Source organism: Pseudorasbora parva, chromosome 5 (genome assembly GCF_024679245.1).
Source record: "Pseudorasbora parva isolate DD20220531a chromosome 5, ASM2467924v1, whole genome shotgun sequence".
NCBI classification, from domain to species: domain Eukaryota; kingdom Metazoa; phylum Chordata; class Actinopteri; order Cypriniformes; family Gobionidae; genus Pseudorasbora; species Pseudorasbora parva.
Genome location: NC_090176.1, coordinates 33109500 through 33128383, shown reverse-complemented (window position 1 = coordinate 33128383; position 18884 = coordinate 33109500). Strand labels below are relative to the sequence as shown.

The 18884-nt window shown below is 37.9% G+C and overlaps 1 protein-coding gene across 2 annotated transcripts; it reads right to left on the bottom strand.

Annotated features, from left to right (window-relative positions):
• Positions 1–10: 10 nt before the first annotated feature.
• Positions 11–13901, bottom strand: cmss1 (cms1 ribosomal small subunit homolog). Of its 2 annotated transcripts, none has more exons than XM_067445035.1 (9): positions 13788–13901; positions 13095–13309; positions 10128–10202; positions 7384–7519; positions 7231–7290; positions 6488–6590; positions 6257–6405; positions 6076–6164; positions 11–232 (listed from the first exon to the last, which is right to left on the bottom strand). In XM_067445035.1, the coding sequence occupies exons 1-9, from the start codon at positions 13834–13836 to the stop codon at positions 149–151; spliced, it is 960 nt and encodes a 319-aa protein (XP_067301136.1). In that variant the 5' UTR covers positions 13837–13901; the 3' UTR covers positions 11–148. The 2 variants fall into 2 exon arrangements, with proteins under 2 accessions (XP_067301136.1, XP_067301137.1); XM_067445036.1 differs by having other exon boundaries at positions 13095–13300; positions 13788–13848.
• Positions 13902–18884: the final 4983 nt, after the last annotated feature.

Sequence of the window (18884 nt, the reverse complement as noted above, 5' to 3'; positions counted from 1 at the left end):
CATTTTGCCCAATCAGAATTTTTTGTTTTTAATTGTAAAAAAAAAAACTCACACATAATATTTTTTCTCTTGCAGCAGACGCATGGCACTAAAATACATTACATTAGATCTGTCAAATACATGTTGAACAAGTAAATGAACACACTGCTCAAAAGAGTCCTATTTTAAACGTTCCTTCAATACAGCTCTGGATTAAACCATGGTCCATCATTTTCAGTAAGTCTCCTTTCACCTGAAACACAATAAAATATATTTTTAGATATTTGTCCCGCAGTTATCAGAATATAGTTTAAAGTCTGTTAAACCCAATTAAATCCAAATAAGCAAAGTATAGTTAAACAAATATGCACAATTACAATGTATTCCTTCTCTTCCTGGAAAAAGGAGCAAAATGATTGACGTTCTTGCTCACATAACTAACAACAGCAAGTAGCAAAAACATTTTTTTAATGGCTATGATGTAATCAAATGCCTTTTGGCTGTGTACTGTCGATATGTCCCATTTTAACAGGAAATATGTTGACATAGGAAATCATCTATATTAAGTGTTTTTACTTTTTTGCTCACCAGCCACTGCTAGTGGTTTTTCTAAGTTACAAGCCACTCAGCATTTTCACAGGACACAATTTTGACATCAACATAAAAAAAACTTGCCATTTAATACCATCTCATCATTTGACAGCAGACTTGAATGGATACATTATACCAGTGTTTCTCAAACTTTTTCTGCCATTCCCCACTTTGGAGGTAGGGAAGGGCTCCGAGCCCCACCTGTCCCCAATCACCCCAACAAAATGGTAATTATCTAGGCTTTTAAGTTTGTTTTTATTAACATCACATTTAAACCTTTCATGCGTACAGTCAAAATATTTTAGCTGACTAAAAGTGTCAGCTGACTAGAGTGTGAGTTTTATTTTAAGGCAACGTTATTTTAGAACGTTTCACCTTAATGTTTCTATGGCAATGCGTCATGTTTATCACGTGACTCACCACAACCAAAAAAACGCTGTATGACAGATGTATCGCTTTTATTACGTTATTGAACCGTTTGAACAAATGCACTGCAGTTCAGAGTCCTGTCAATTGGATTTACAGCACATATATTCATCAGCATCTCCTGGAATAAGTGACCGGTGAACTGGGAGAAGAATCGAGCAAACTTTATAGTTACTTACACTATGTGTATCTGATATGAATAAAACATGTCAGCCAATTATATTTGAATGGATTGTTATTGCTGCTTCCATAGCCACTAGTGTGTATTACAAACTCTAACATTAAATGTATTGTTTTACTTGTACTTGTGTATTTATTTATTGTTACCTATTAAATTAAACATAAAATAAGTGGTTGAAAACTGCATGATGTATGTCAAGAGCTGAGCGCGTCCGCATTTGGCTCAGTGCCAGCCGAAGCACGTCCCACCGTTTAATTCTGGCAGTGATGTCACGTCATTGAACATTCTAAATCCCTTATGTGGGTCCGTACTCTCAGGGGCATAGACATAAAAATCCCATGTGGGACCGCTCAAAAGGTTAATAGAGATGGGCACAAAAAATTAACACATTTCCTCCTGTTTGTCGCGCCCCACTTGTCATGTCTCTATTCCCCACCAGTGGGGCGCGCCCCACACTTTGAGAAACGCTGCATTATACTGAGCATATATGTTTATGTTTTGTAAACTCGGTTTACGCATTGTCATTATTTTGTGTGTATTTGTCTGTTTAAGCACAATATGAATCAGCGAAAAATAACTGTTTAGTACGAGACAGCTTATGCATGCGCACAAAGTGTGAGCACAAAATCTGCTGTGGATGAGTAAAATTATGCACAATATGTGCAATCCCACACCGAAATTCAAGCCCTGTAACACCAATAACATTCATCTGGAGCAAATCAAACGAATGAGTGAGGGGAGGCGGGTTTGTGTGTCAACTCGCTGTCGGAGAGATAATAATTCTACAAACAATACCACATAATGAAAACGTGAAAGAAGTTTGTTTGAAATCTTTACAAATTGATTAAAAATAAGTATCCACAGCCTTTGTCATGATACTCAAAATTGAGCGCAGGTGCATCCTGTTTTCATTGATCATTCTTGAGCTGTTTCTACAACTTGACTGGAGTCCATCTGTGGTAAATTTAGTTTAACATTTAACATGATTTGGAAAGGCACACACCAGTATATATAAAGGCCCACAGTAAAGCTTGGAACATACTCTACAAGAACAAAGAAATTTGTTCGTTTTCGCGAGGTGGCAAGAACAAGAACAAAGTTCGTTCTTGCCAGTACATTCCATACTTCATGAGAAAAGCAGGTGCCGTTCATCTTCATTTCTCTGCATTAACTACGCCCACTCGAAATGTATGACCAATCACACAATAGTTCTCGGACACCCGCAAGAAAAAAGTTCTGCTCAGGTGATGTGTCGAGAACAAGCTTCGAGAACTCCCAAACCAGGGCTACGAGAACAAAATGACGTAATTTTGTCCTCGCAGCCCTGGGAGCGATAACTTTTTTCTCTGTTCTTGCCGAGTATGTGCAGCCTTTAACAGTGCATGTCAGAGAGCCAAGCCATGAAGTCCAAGGAATTGCCAGTAGACCTCCGAGACAGGATTGTATCAAGGCACAGATCTGGGGAAGAGTACAGAAACATTTCTGCAGCATTAAAGGTCCCACTAGACTGCATCAACCATAAATGGAAGTTTAGCAATTGGGAGAGAAGGATCCTAGTCAGGGAGGCGACCAAGAACCAAATGGTTACTCTGACAGAGCTCCAGCATTTCTATGTGAAGAGAGGAGAACCTCCCAGAATAACAACAATCTTTGCAGCACTCCACCAATCAGGCATATATGGTAGAATGGCCACTCCTCAGTAAAAGGCACATAACAGTCCACCTGGAGTTTGCCAAAAGGCATCTAAAAGTCTCTAAGACAATGAGAAACAAAATGATCTGGTCTAATGAAACAAAGATTGAACTCATTGTCTGAAGGAAACCAGGCAACCCTCATCACCTAGCCAATACCATCCATACAGTGGCACATGGTGGTGGCAGCAAAGGAGTGGCCAAGGGACAACTGTGAATGTCCTTATAGAGTTACTTCAGCGATTAGCTATAGCGATTAGAATATGGCTTTGTATCAGTAGAAACCTGGGAGTATACTCGAATGATCATGCTCCCTCTCCTCATATCCCCGAGATGAGATTTATGCGTTTTATTTCTGGGAAAAATCCTCAGATGACGCAAATATCGTCAGTTTGCATCATCGGAGGACTACAGCCAGTAGAAGGAGCTATTTCCAGGTTTTCAACCCATCCATGGGGGGTGGGATCGCACTCACAGCGCTCGGCTCGGGCAGCCGCGGGCATTCATGTAAATGGAGTAGTGCAGAGCAAAGTGAGTGTTTCAACTTTTCGAATTCTTATGAAAGTTAAGCTTCCAAAGGCATGAACTGAAAACATGCCAGACTGAACACATGCTGTGACTGTATGCCACGGACGCGATTACCTCAGCTCTCGTGATCGTAGTCTGACTCCTGCTGCGTTTGTGCCGTGACTCTCTCACATTATATTGAACAGACACGTTCAGTTTTTAATTGTAGTGCCTGTTCTCTAACTGAACCGATTTTATGAAAATGAATGCAGTGGGCAATTGTTCCAGTAATCTAGTAGCGGTGTCTTTGGGAGTGGCCTTGTAGGGCAGCAAAGCAAGTGCATTCTGTGGGGCACTGGTGGCCGATAACTCAAACCTCAATTAAATATAATTTTGAAAATTAAAAAATATAAACAAGGCTTTAAACATCCATTTAAGCATGCACATTTATTTTAGTTGTCTAAAAAGAGGTGCGCTGCTTTGCGCTGGAAGGGATGTAGGACACGAGCAGGAAAGAGAGCATCGCTTTTCTAATATCTTCATATTTTCTCCTGATGTTCCAAAACTAGATTAGAAAATGGATTGTAGTAAAAGGTGCGAAGAGCAAAATTATCATATCTATTATAATTGAACAAATCACTTTAGGATTTGTTCAATTATGCGCTGCGAAAAAAGAAACAAAAAATCTCTGGCATGTATGGAATGCGCTATATACATAAACTTGACACACATTAAGCCTAATAACAAGCATCAACTGTATTAAATAGAATTTGAAGTAAAATGTATCTGTCCTACACCGTTTTCTACTTTACCACAGTAGCCTAAATGATGGGATTACTCCAAATTAAAAGCAAACAAAAGGAAGAAACGTTACATTGTTGCAAAAGCATTGTGCTTCACTTGTGTCATAATTTTATCGTAAAACAGCATTCACATACAAAAATTATAATTTTGGCTGACCACCGTCAGTGCTACACCCTGGTGCGGATGTCACGTTCAACAGCACAGCCCTACTGTGCACCGAAGCTCCCCATCCAACCTGATGGAGCTTGAGAGGTCCTGCCAAGAAGATTGGGAGAAACTGCCCAAAAATAGGTGCTAAGCTTGTAGCATCATAACTTTTCACCCCCCCAGACCTGCAGCTGTCTGCATTTCCACCGCGATCTTAAGTTCCGTGAAGATTAGACAAATTAGTCCGGTGATGTAGGACTGCGCGCGACTGCTCCTCCAAGTCATTGACGGACATTAATCATTTTTGCGCGACACTAGCCATGTTTACAAGCACACTTTTTTTTGTCATTCCGATTTAAAGATTTAGTGAACTGTTTACATGAGACGTTATCTAAACCGATCTGGTGTTTACATGTGATGACTTTCAATCGCAATCATTTTGTAACATGCAGTTTGTCTGCCGCATCAAAAATGTCAACGCTGTTTTCTCCAGCAGCTGGAATGTGTTAACTGTAGCCATAGCAACTCTTAACGGCCACCAGGACTAATACAGTATTATTTATAGCTATTTATTTGTTGTAAAGTGTAATAATCATCTCAGAAAAAATTTAATTCTTCTGTCAGGCGCAGTTAAAGTAAAAACTACCTGGGGCAATATACGCTGTGTCATTACTCCAACATTATCTTCATAACTTACGAAATAAAAAGTTTACCCCTCAGAAAAAATGAACTTTCCTCTCTTGTCAACATGAGTGCGGCACGTAAGGTCATGTAAGGACGCACACTTAAAAGTAATCGGTCAGGTCGTTTACATGGTGAAAAATAGACTGTAAAAAATGAATAACGAGTATGGAAGAGATTCAAGCTGTGCTGCTTTTGCTGGTTATGTATAGGTTTACTAAAGAGGTAATTAACAATGACAGAAAAGAGCACTAATATGCAGATTCAGCAGCATATTCAGAAAGCTTGTAAGGCTAGATTTAAAATGACAATGTATATTATTATCAGCTATTACAGACATTGAACGTGAGATGGCTGAGATGAACGCACGCCATCAGACTGAGCAACAAGACTGATATTTACTGAACGCAGAACGAACCTCGCAAAAGACTTTTAAAAATGCCGGTTGAAATAAAATGCTAAACCAATCAGCATGTTCAGTGCCCAAGTCCCGCCCTCGAAAGTTCCTGAGCTTTGAAAAAGTACTACCTCGCGAGCAGGGCCGTTTGGAGGGGGAAATATTTACCCGGAACTTTATTTAGACCCTGGTTCCTGCGGTCAAAACACACCGAGTACCACCCAAAAGTTCCTGGTTCCTGGGTAAAGTTCCTGCGGTGGAAATGCGGCTAAAGGTACTTCAACAAATTATTGAGCGAAGGCTGTGAATACTTTTTTTTTTCTCTTCGTTCTTTTATTTTATAAATTTACAAAATATTCTAAACAAACTTATTTAAGGTTGTCATTATGGGATTTGTAGAAATTTGTGGAAAATTATTAATTTAATTCATTTTAAAAATAAGGCTGTAACATAAAATGTGGAAAAAAATTAAGCACTGTGAATACTTTACAGATGCATTGTACATTATATATACAATCGTATTAAAAAAGTAGCTAGTAGGAGTTACACACCACTTCTACAGTTAATGTCAAGCCCTGGCTATTGGTATTATAATTCTTTAAAAAGTATCTTTGTAATGTTATAACAAACATGTCTGTCCTATTTAAAAACAGCATATATTTCAGTGCTACCTCTGGTATATCCACCATTCTCCTGTGCTTCTGGTCTCGGTAGTTCCAGTCCAGTATCAGATACCTTAGTCCTTGCACAGTCAAACCCTCTAGAGCACAAGGATCACAAGTAAAGCAAAAATGAAAGCCATGCAAGCTGGTTAAAATAACACTATTTCAAGAAATGCACATCAAAACGAACCTTTCTCTAACAAGGCACAAATTCTCCCGGGAGTTCCAACAGCAATATGGGTCACACCCTTACTCAATGACTTTATCTGTTCATCCATTTTGATGTGTTTCGCGAACAGCTTTTGCACTTTAGCTTGGCCTTTAAATGTCATCAGCTGCCTTAAATACAAAGATAGAAAAAAGTCTAACACTTGGAAAGGCAAAGTCTGTATTTATTCGAAATAGATCAACTGAAACTTACTTAATCAGATCAATGGTTCTGAGAGCAGATCCGCAAACGATGAGCAACACCACTGACTGGGTCTGGGTGTGCTGCTTCTGGATTTTAGCCCACTTTGGACAAACTGAAATGCAATGTGTTAATAAAAAAATCAAATTTACATTCATTATTACATTCAGTATTCATTTAGCAATTAAAACAATGGACAATTAATAAAGCCCCCTGACACGCCATTCAAAAATTTGGCCTGAGAATTTCTTATTAGAAGGATTTCTGAAGGATCATGTGACACTGAATAAATTACATTTAATATACTGAAATAGAATTGTTTTGAATGTAATATTTTTTCACAATATATCGTCTTTAGCCCTATTCGGATGGTAATTTCTTCTTGTGGGGTCGTGAGGTATTTTCATCATTTACAGGGGCTAGTCTGTGATTTTATTGCCGTTGGAATCCATCGTTTACTCACCCTCATGTTGTTCCAAACCTGTATGAGTTTCTTTATTCTGCTGAACACAAAAGTAGATAATTTAAAGAATGCTGGTAATCAAAAAGTTGACAGCATCCATAGTAGGAAAAAAATACTATGGAAGTGAATGGGTTACCAACATTCTCCAAAGTATCTTCTTTTGTTTTCAACAGAAAAAAGAAACAAGTTTGGAACATGATGTTGAGTAAATGATGACAAAATTGGGGTGAACTATCCCTTTAAGAAACTTACAGACTGCATAAAAAGACAAACAACATAAACAGGTATTCACCTTCTTTGAGGTAAGAAGACAAGCTATGTGTAAGGTCATTACTGCTGAGGAAACAAGAGTCTGAAACAGAAAAGACAACAAACAAAATCAACCTCCTCATCCAATATTCAGATTCAAAACAAACCACACACAAACATGCATTAACTGACTCACCCTTTAGCGTCAGTTCCTCCTGCTCAATAACAGAGCGACTCTGGCTAAAGTGATTCTTCAGAAGGTTCATAAGGTCAGCTGGAGAGCCTGGCGCAGGCTCAGAGCTCGTCAGGACATCTGTGATAGTTTTCTTCTTCTAAAGACAGAGAAGAATTATGCAACAATAAGATGTTTAAAAGCAAATAAGTCTGTGGCAAAAACAGTGACAAGAAATGGAATGGATTCAGATGGATAAGAGACAATTTGGTTATACTTTATTTTAAGGTGAAGTAGTTGCATTGTGTTTAGTCAAATAAGTATTAAAGGTCCCATGGCATGGGTTGTTTTATTGTTTTATAATGTTTTCTGGGGTGTACTTATATTGATATTATGGTTTTTACTTCAAAACATGACATAATTTAGAAATAAAAGGCATTTTTTCTATACTGATATTAGCCCTGTGTTTAGAATGCTCTGTTTCAAGGGGCATGTCTGCTGTAGGGCTGTCAACGAATATTCTAAATTCAAATATATATTCGAATAGTTTTTAAAAAACGAATTTCGAAGGTGAAAATTAATATTCAAATTTTAAAGAAAAAAAACGGAAAAAAATCCCCCGCCGCGGTAGTAGAGGCGTGGCTGCCTGCTTTGCGAGTGAGCACGTGCATGTGGGTTCAGGGACAGGTTAAAGGAGTCGCACTGTCACTGCTGAAAGTGGACGCGTCTTGCAGTGAAGATGGCAGAAAGTGCAGAGCCCAACTCGACCGCAGCAGAGAAAGAGATTTTAACTCCATAATCTAAAAAGCCATGCCTGGAAGTACGTTGGATTTTGGTCCATGAATAAAGGATAAATGCACTGCTTCCACTGGTGTGATTATTTACCATGTCAAGGAAAAAGCTCCATGTTTAGCACAGCAGAGCTCGCTCGGAGCGCTCAATATGCTGTAAAACTTCAATATATATTGATAATATTTGTTTCAATCACTGAATGAAGCCTTCTATATTTGGGACAAGAGTCTCGAGACCTTAAATTGCTTGCACAAAACTCTTGATCAGCACTCAAAGTTTGTTCATTTAAACCGTTATCCGCAGTGAGGACGAGAGAGCGAGAGAGAGAAACGTCTGCGCTCTTGGCCATTAGTTAATTTATATATAATAATATATAATAATTATATATAATAATTTATTATAACAATCTACTTGTTTTTGTTTAAGTAATACGTTGTCAAATATGTATAAACTTAAATAGACAGACTATACAAGTAGTTAATGTCTCTTTGTATTAATTTGTCCTGTTATTGACGTAATGCACGTTATTGACTAAATGTGCGCCCAGATGTTCGAATATTCGTGTTTGTTTTTGAGGAAATATTCGAACGTCATTTTTGAGCAATTTTGACAGCCCTAGTCTGCTGTGAGTCTTCAGTGAAAACACCCACTGTTGTGACTGGCTGACATCTTTGCATTTAAAATTAGATAACGTGCGGCTGGGGGCGTGGTTTAGTCAGGGGCGAGCTTGAGCAGCTGCAGTGCTGCCAGTCGAGAGAGAGCGAGAGAGAGAGAGACTGAGATGGGGAGAGATTGCTGAGGAAGTGTTATTGTACAGAGTTTTTGAGAGCGAGTTTATTTTGTTTGTATCTGAGAGCTCTGAATAAACCAGGTGAACTTTGCAACGTTATTTCTCTCACAAAATGCTTTCACCACAGCAAACACAACATCGACATGAATACAGTAAGAGCTTTTGTTGAGCATAATGAGCAGCATCATTCAAACGTGTGATTGACCAATCCGAACTTTATAAAGAGTGTTCTTTGATTGCTCTCTGTAGTTTAATCATTTAAATAACAGATTTGTTTCATGCTGCTAACAGAAATGACGTGAAGTTGATGGTTTTAGTCACTGGCTTGATTCACTGATGCATCAAGACGGCCAGCGGCGGGACTGACAGTTTTAAGCGATTTAGAAAGAAAGTCTGTGTGAACTTGAATGATTAGCTACACATCAGAACTCACTGATCCTAGATCAGGCATTAATGAACACTGTTACTCACTGTTTGTGGCGGTGCAGTTAAATCCTTATGGTAAAGCCTGTGCTGCTGACATCCACTGATAAAACTGACTCCTTTCTCTACTAATTCTCTGGGCGGGCAAAGCAGAGGAAGGGGCGGTACCCTTTCCCGGTATGACGTCATAACAGGAGAATTCAAGATCAGCTCATCTGAGCTCTCATTTTCTCAAAGGCTGAGAAAGACAGCCAGAACTCGTTTTATACTGATCAAAATTTCTAGCGACTTGGGGACAACATTCAGGCTAAGGGAACTCATTTTAATGTTGAAAAACCTCATAAAATAAGAATTTCATGCCATGGGACCTTTAAATAATATTAAATAACTACATTTACTTACTAGAGTTACAGTAAGGGTTAGGTTTAGGGTTAGTTATTATAAGTAAAGATAATTTACTGTTATTACTATAGTAGGTATATGCAGTAACGCGTAATTACATCACCTTAAAATTAAATGTTACCAGCAATTTTCTAAACATACTGAATGTTACCTAAGACAATTAAAAATAAGCTGTCCAATTATGTTCTGTAAAATCAAAGCATTTCTGCACTAAGTTTGCTTTTTTTTTTGTCATGTCTTTTTGTCTCTTTTTTTTAATCGAGCATGAAGTGAAAAAATATTCTGAAGCAGCATATCGAACTGGGCAAAAGAGTTTGACATCTTTAGTAACATTAACCAACATGTGAATCATAATTCTTACCTTTCTTCTCTTCTTGTTTTTTTTGGACTCATCACCCTTTTCCTCTGATCTCTCCTGTGTGATGAAACATTCTTTCTGCAGGGAAAGACAGTCTTTACTTAAAGATGCCCTGGTTCTGTTTTTGCTCATAAGACCTTTTGTCTCAAAGACATCTCTTTGATGAAGTGCCTGAACCCAGGAAAAAATTACTTGCAAAGTCGAGCTTTCTACATTTTTTAAAGTGCCCATATTATGCTCATGTACAAGTTCATAATTGTATGTTTGGGGTCTGCTAGAATAAATTTACATGACTTAAAGTTCAAAAAACACTGTTTTTGTAAAAAAAAATAATGTCGCACCTCTTTTCACACTTTAAAGCTCTGTTTTAGTTCCTTTGTCCTTAAAGCCTGCCTATCCAAAAAGCACAGTCTGCTCTGATTGGCCAGCTGGTCCAGTCTCTTGTGATTGGGCAACTAATTAGCACATATGTTGGAACACCCCTTAACATAATCGGGATTCAGCTCAAGAGAATTTCATAAGCAGCTATAATCTATTATATCTAAGATAACTGGCGCCAATATTGGAAGCAATGGCCGTTTCTCAATACCAAGTATGCAAATTTGTGACTTGCGTCCTTGGTAGTTCAAACTTGCCACGTTCGACTCAGGAGAACGAACTCAAGAGTACTGGAGGAATCGTCATAAAACGCTCTGCCTCTTTTCTCCATAAAAAAAAAAACTTAATGTGGTTCAGGCAACTCATATCTTGATTATGCATGTATATTTATAACAAAAATTTTTTGACACATTAAAAGTATTTTTAAATTACGCTGGGTCTCTCATCTAGGATGTCTCCTCTCGATGCAAACTCAATAAAAGGGGCGGATCAAGGACACATCCAGGGATTTTAACTGTAGCCTGTTTGGCTAGCTTGAAATGGAACAGTACTTGGGCAGTGACTGATGACGATTCACAAGTCCACGAGAACACAAGAAATAATATATATACGCATATTGAGAAACGGCCAATGTTTTTTTTTTTTGCCCTAATGGGTTTCTTGAGGAACCCCAGAGTCTGTTTTCTTGAGAGCATAAGGAGATTACATCATTAGAAATGCTTCATGGATGTGGGCGGTCGCTGCAGAGCTCATTCAACATGATTATCTTGCTGCCATACTATGGAGCTAGAAATATGACAAAATGATCTGAATTTGAATTGTATAAATCTGAATTATTGACAAACGTAATCTAACAAAATTGATTATTATGTTGCATTTTACATAGTTCTGAATTTTCATTTTTAAATGTTGAATATAGAACATTTGAAATTGAAGACATCTGACATTTGTTTATGTCGAAATTGTTGACATGTATTTTCAAGCAACAGATATTTTGTTCTGAATTAATAGACTGGAAATATTCAGTTTTTGAAAATACAGATTCAAGATTTCAGATGAAGAAGAAATTCAGATCATCAAATTCAATATTCTAAAATTCAAACCGCAGAAATTCAGATCTTACAGAAAGTAGGCCAAAGGTCATTATCAGAGAAGAATAAAGGATGTCAGAAAAGTTGAACGGAGCACCATCTGATCATTTCATGTCCTATTTGTAATGGAATAAAGAGAAGATCAAACGGCCCTTTTATACTTTTTTGTTTAGTTTAGATTAATGCACGGAAAATGAGATTTTGGCTAGATTTCAAATTTTTCGTGTGGTTTACCGCACAATTAAATAAAACAAGTCGGGTGCTGGTTAATATTTCATATATCGGATACACATTTTTTTCTGTGAAACGCGTTAATTTGAACAGAAAAGTTCCCTGATCTGGGACCTGCCCTGTACAGTTTAAGAAGCGGTAACCTACTACTGCTATAAGACTATTATTTTGTTGAACAGACCTGGAATGAATCTGAGATTGCCCCCTATAATCTCAAATAGGGCATTACTGGTATTTGAGGGGATAGCCATTGTCCAAAACCATGGACATGTTCGAGTGCACTCATTCAACCCCACACAGCAATAGCTATACAGCCGATGTACACTCAACGGCTGTCCGACTTCATGCACTCATTTTCATTCACTCGTTCAATTTAACTGTGTTAGTGGACTACAGTAAGGAATAGTGAATGAGGGTTTAGGGGGCAATTTTGGATTCAGCCCTGGACCGATGACGTCAAATGTATTGATTTTCTTCACTAATCAGCGTTTTGTAAACCATGCACAAAAAATGAGAAACCTAGTAGATATCTATTTTTCGTGCATTAACCTAAACTAAACAAAAAAGTATAATAGGGCCGTTTGATCTTCTCTTTATTCCATTACAAATAGGACATGAAATGATCAGATGGTGCTCCGTTCAACTTTTCTGACATCCTTTACTCTTCCCCGATGATGACCTCTGGCCTTACTTTCTGTAAGATCTGAATTTCTGTGGTTTGAATTTTAGAATATTGAATTTGATGATCTGAATTTCTTCTTCATCTGAAATCTTGAATCTGTATTTTCAAAAACGGAATATTTCCAGTCTATTAATTCAGAAAAAAATATCTGCTGTTTGAAAATACATGTCTATACAACTTCAACATAAAACATTTCAGATATTCTATATTCAACATTTAAAAATTCAAAACTATGGAAAATGCAACATAATATTAAATTTTGTTATATTACAGTTGTCAATAATTCAAATTCAGATCATTTTGTCATATTTCTAGCTCCATACATGCTGACTGTAGCTTTCTTTGCAAAATCATGGGTAATGTTTTTCACCAGAAATTCAGCTTGAACACAAATATATGTTGACATTATGTGAAATGGTGGCTTAACACAAAAGGATACCATCGATTAATTACCTCATAGCTCTCAGGATATATGTCTAAGAGTTTATAAGTTGTTTTTAAAAATCAATTTCCCTAAGAAACTAAATTTTTACTTCCAGGACCTTACTGTTGCACACTATTCAGTCATCATGTTTGTGTGTGTATTACCGTAACTATTTTCTTGCTCTTCTTTTTCTTGGCGCTGTCTTGAGTCTGTTTTTCACCCTTCCTTTTCTTTGAAGCAGATTTAACCGATTGTTCTTCTGTAAGATGTTGTGTGTCCTCCTCTTGAATCTGTTTTTTACCCTTCCTTTTCTTTGATGTTGACTTAATCGGTTGTTCTTCTGTAAGTGTCCGTGTAACCTCATCTACATCTGACACGCCTCAATTAGACAAATTAAAATAAAAAAACTTTTCAATAGAAAAAAAAAGAAGATTGAACGAGACAACAAAATGTCATGATGTACATAAATAACAGCAGACTAATATAATAAAGCCAAAATACAAACATTTACACGGGAGAAAACTACATATCCCAAGATGCTCCGCACACAGGGCAAGCACGTTTTGAATAGTCTGACTCTAGTATGAAATGTTCAGCCATAGATCCGTAAGAGGCAAACCAAGTTCTAACTGGAGCTCGTTTGTTGACAAGGATTTCATGTAAGTTACAAAGGATTTTTTTTACGACTTAACAGAACCTAGTTAGGCTAGGCAGAAGTTTCTAGAGCAATAACTAGTGTGCCCTGGCACAGCAGGCTGTTTAAAACCGTCACGCGCCGAGCATATACAGAGCAATAAATGCATCAAACATACAGCACCAAGTGTAGTTCAAATGAACAAAAAACAATTGTTTGTTACCCGAATTGTCTCCCTGGGTCCACCACTCATCTCCCAAATCATCAGCCATGTCTCAAACCGCAATCGTATGTCTGGAGTTTGCGCACGGCAGATTCGCATAGTAGAAAAACTGCGCGAATCTACCGGTAAAAAAAATATAAATAAAAAAATTTAATTAAACTATATTATTGAAATAATACACGAGTCGTCAAATAAACCTCTTTTAGAATAAAATTTATAAAATTTTAAACTGGATCAAAAAATATTTGCCCGTTATTTATTTCTTTTTGTGTTATGCCTTAAAATGTTTGATTATTGAGGTTTATTTGTAACCTAAAAATATGTCTAAACGTAACTGAGCTGATCACAATCACAGTGTGATATTTCGGTTTTCATGTTGTTTCATTATGCGGTATTCAGATTAACTAAGTCTGAACCACTAGGCGGCGCTGAGTCCTATAAAATTATAATTATCACTCTGCAGGGTGTTTACCATCTTTGTGCGTGTGCGTGAATGTTAGACCGGGATGGAGAATTTGAGATGTGTGTGTGTGTGCTCGTTTGTTCCACTTTCCACCACACTTGTGTGACTGGTCATAACTCTGTAATTTCTTCTTTCTCATTCCAAGCCCTCGCGCCCCTACCCCTCCATGCGCGCACGCATAGACGCACACAAGAACGCGCAAGCAATTATTTATTAATCACAAACATGAATTAAAAATCTGTTTCCCTTCAGCGTACAGCACTGAAAGCAACTTCACAGGCTGTTCATCTAACACCGAGATCACTTGTGGTTATCCAAAGATGGAAAAGATTTTGTAGAGAAATTCTCTAAAGCCATTCCTAATTATTCAAGAGTTGGCAACTTGAGAGAAGGGTGCCAAGTTTGTTTTAATGCTGTTGTCCCATATACTGGTGAAAATGTTGCAGTCAAGACCAAGTTTGTCTTATAAACATATTATTTTAATGTGATTAAATTAGATTGAAATTCCAACTTGAAACGAGGAGGAATAATCTAAGTGCAACCTTTACACACACACACACACACACACACACACACACAAAGGAAGAGAAATATACCCTCAACATTGTAATTTTCCCCTGATTGCAACCTTTCTTTCTTTCTTTCTTTCTTTCTTTCTTTCTTTCTTTCTTTCTTTCTTTCTGTCTTTCTTTCTTTCTTTCTTTCTTTCTTTCTTTCTTTCTTTCTTTCTTTCTTTCTTTCTTTCTTTCTTTCTTTTTTTTCTCTTTCTTTCTTTCTTTCTTTCTTTCTTTCTTTCTTTCTTTCTTCATGAGTGATCCTTAGTAACAAGTAGGTTCTCGTCATGGCAACATGCTCTGAAATAGACTGTGAAGCTGCGTTGGATTCAAGCCGCGGTGGTCAAAAGACTGATGGAGTGTGGAATGCATTCTCTGCATTATGGGATTCATTGTTACAGTATTTTCACAGATTTTCTGTGCTATTAAGAGCTCTCCTTTGGGTAACAACACTTTAGGCCCACTGGGATGCAATGAAGTAATACAGCAATCAAATAAATTCTTAAAAAAAACGGAGTGCAGATTGTAGTCACTGGCATGTTACATTTTGTAATTTAGCTGACGCTTTGATCCAAACCGCAGTACCTAACCTTATTACAGGGTCAGTCCCTCTGGAGTTACCTGAGGTTGAGTGCTTTGATCAAGAGCACAATGGTTATAGTTCATAGATCACCCCATTGTGGATTTTGATCGTGTGTGATTCATTTAAAAGGTACAACGCTTCTCTTGCTTGTGCGATATTGCTTTCCCTAATACTGAGAAACTGACATTTCAGACATTCCATACAGGTTTCTTACAGTACCCCATACAATGAAAGTGAGGCAGGGGTGGCATTTATGTATGGCAGTTGCCATATCCTAGCATTCAGACAAAACAGGTTAAATAAACAGCTCATGATGCTGTTTGATAGCTCTGTTGCTTGAGTTGGTTTTGGGAAGAAATTGCAGCTTTGAAAAGCTAATTTAAACAGTCTAACTAGACACGGGATGCAATAAGCAAGTTGTCTGTCTAAATCGTCCAATCCAGACTGATTAATATTACTGATATTACATGATTACTTGGGAATGTTGTTGTTGTATGGCCAAAAGGAATCATGCCATACCCAAGGCTTTTGTGAAACGCCGCCACTGAAGTGAGGCAGTGAAAGTGATGAGAAAATGGATAGAATTTTAATTTTGTCCCTTTAAGTGGCTGTTTACGGGACACTGTTTTAGAACAAAAGCAGAAAACTTATGTGTCTTGGCAATTCATTTCTACAACAACGGTGGTTTGGGGGCCTGAAAATGCAAACTTTGAAAATGGTTTTCAAAGTGCACATTTTTGAAAACTATACTGTTATTGTCTTCATGTAAACGACAAAAATTGTGAAAACGGTGACGTCATGCGCATGCATATTATGTGTTCTGTCTATAGGCGCGTAGTGTTTATTTCAAGTGAAAATCTGCGTGATCGTTTTGAAAATATTGCCATCTGTATATACATTTTTTAGTACATCTTTGTTGTGTAAAGAAGAATGCAATGAATTGGTTGGCTCCATTCTATTCTACCTCTACTCACTATTCTGTGACCCAAGGCCTTCTCTCAAGCCATGCATATCATTCAGAGCACATCCCATGGTGCGGCACCAATCCGTGGTTGAGTATGGGTTAAGTATGCATAACAAATAAAACTCCCAGTGTGGATGTGAACTTTACATTGCAGTGGCCTATTTAATATCAGCATGGCATATGATGCATCTCTTATATATGTGCACCATATGTAACATAACGAGAGACATCGCTGTTAGGTTGGCTGGAAGTTGCAAGAGGTTGAGAAATAACAGGAATAGGTCATGCCAGAGTATCTAAGCGAGCTTTGAGAGCCCCAATTTAAGCAGCACAAAAGAATGCGTTTATGTTCAGAGCTGAGAGTCCTTACTCAAACGCAGTGCTGACAAATCCAGGTCAGAGCTTCTCACTTGGAAAGGATAAGAGTTTATTGTGGCTGGAGATTGGAGTGCTGCAGAAAAGTAGGAAACAACTGCCGCAATTCATTTCACGAGGTGCAGAAACTCCTTTGCATTTTTTGAATTGTCATTGTCACTGCTTGTCCTCCTCCCTATGATGATGATTTGAAGATTAGAGGGCAATTTGCCGGGTCCCCATCTGAAAGAAGAAAGGTGATTTAACACGGCTTTGAAAGGCAACAATCTAATCTCTCTCATTCTAATCATTCTCACTTATTTTGCTCTTCCTTTTTTCTGAGAATTTGACCTCTCTATTGTGTTGAGGCAGTGTGCACTGATACACACACAAACACACACTCAAACACATCTGTAATATAGACTGTGTGGGAGCTCAAATGGTGGCAATTTGTGCGGCTATAAGCGATTGGTTGACACGGAGGTGCTGATTATGGGGTATAAGTGTTAGGTTCCGATGGACCCATCCACACTGATGCCCTGATTATGGATAATTTACCCCTACTGTGGCATCATGGGACTCTACCCACGCTCCCATTCTCTCTCTCTCTCTCTCTCTCTCTCTCTCTCTCTCTCTCTCTCTCTCTCTCTCTCTCTCTCTCTCTCTTCCTTCGCTTACGTCTTGTCTGATATCAGAGAGAGATTGAAAGAAAGGTTGTCACTGATTCTTTCGATGCCGCTGCCATGCCAGCCATTTCTACGGTAATGCAGAAACTCATAAAGTCACTATTGAATTGAATATGTGCAGTCTAATATTCCTTGACAGACCCATGAGGTTTTTCTCTATCCTACCAACCTTATGACTCAGAATAGCGAATAACCGTAAATGACGATAGTCAAATCTCTCTGGTATGCTAGATGGCATGCCAGGCCTTTTTTCTTTTGCCTTTTCTGCATCTAATATTGCGCCCAAAGAACCGTCTATAAATTACACAGTGTGTGTAATATATAATCTAGTGCAAGTGTGTAAAAATCGGCCTGCGGATCAAACACAGTGTAGCGCTCCACATTAAATCATTTATGGAGCCTGCATTCAAGCAGGCCGTGTGCATACAGTGCATACATCATTTAGCGAAGCTTCGCACACATATAGCGACATCTCCTTTATATGTGCATTTGAACACATCTTGAACACAACTCAGATATAACGTATAGTATTTTGGCGGGAGAGGCCCATAAATACGCCCACATCGTCTTGCGTGTTACTCGCACGGGAACGTCCACCCACAGTGACACATGCTGCAGTTAGTGTGTGGCCGAATGCAAGGACACAGATTTCTGCCATATGGATTGTGTGGCTTGAGCTACAACTGGGTTAAAGATGATTCTTGATGTCCTGGAAGAAATGACTGGCAAAACAATAACATTTGTATGATGAAAAGACCAGCTTAAACTGGAATGAATTCCCAAGGCTGGTTTGGCTGGTGGACATCAGCCCACCAGCATCAAAAAACAACAGCAATCTGGGCTCTTTCTTTCCTCTCCATTCCGCTTCTCCCTTTATCTTTTTATCTCTCCCACGAGTGCTTCCAGCGTCATTCAATAAAATTTGTCAGTCCTGCATTCTCCCAGACGCAATAAGTCTTTGATCCTGCAACCATTCCTTTCCATTAGAGTGAATTCCTCTTTATCAATACTGCATTTAAATGCAGCAATCAATAAACAAATTATTCACTGAGTGTGGCATCTCATCCCTGCTGTATCACGGCGAATAGTTCATTAGCCCATGCCAATGCTTTCCATGGTGTAGAAATATTCATACACGCACATGCATACAAGGTATTGACATGAGGCCAAAAGTGCACTTTTGATGTTAGTACTATATGCAAAAATTGCACATAGTTATTTCATCACTTTAAAACTAAAAAACCAGAGTTTACAAAACAGCATATGGCATGCCACGCAAGAGTGATGACAGGATCTGTCTTATTTCAATTATACTGTAATACTGAATATACCAGCCATGATTTTTTATAATAAAAATAATCTTAAAAAATAATCAGTAGGATATATATATATATATATATATATATATATATATATATATATATATATATATATATATATATATATATATATATATATATATAAAATGAGTGCATGACACTTAAATAAAAATA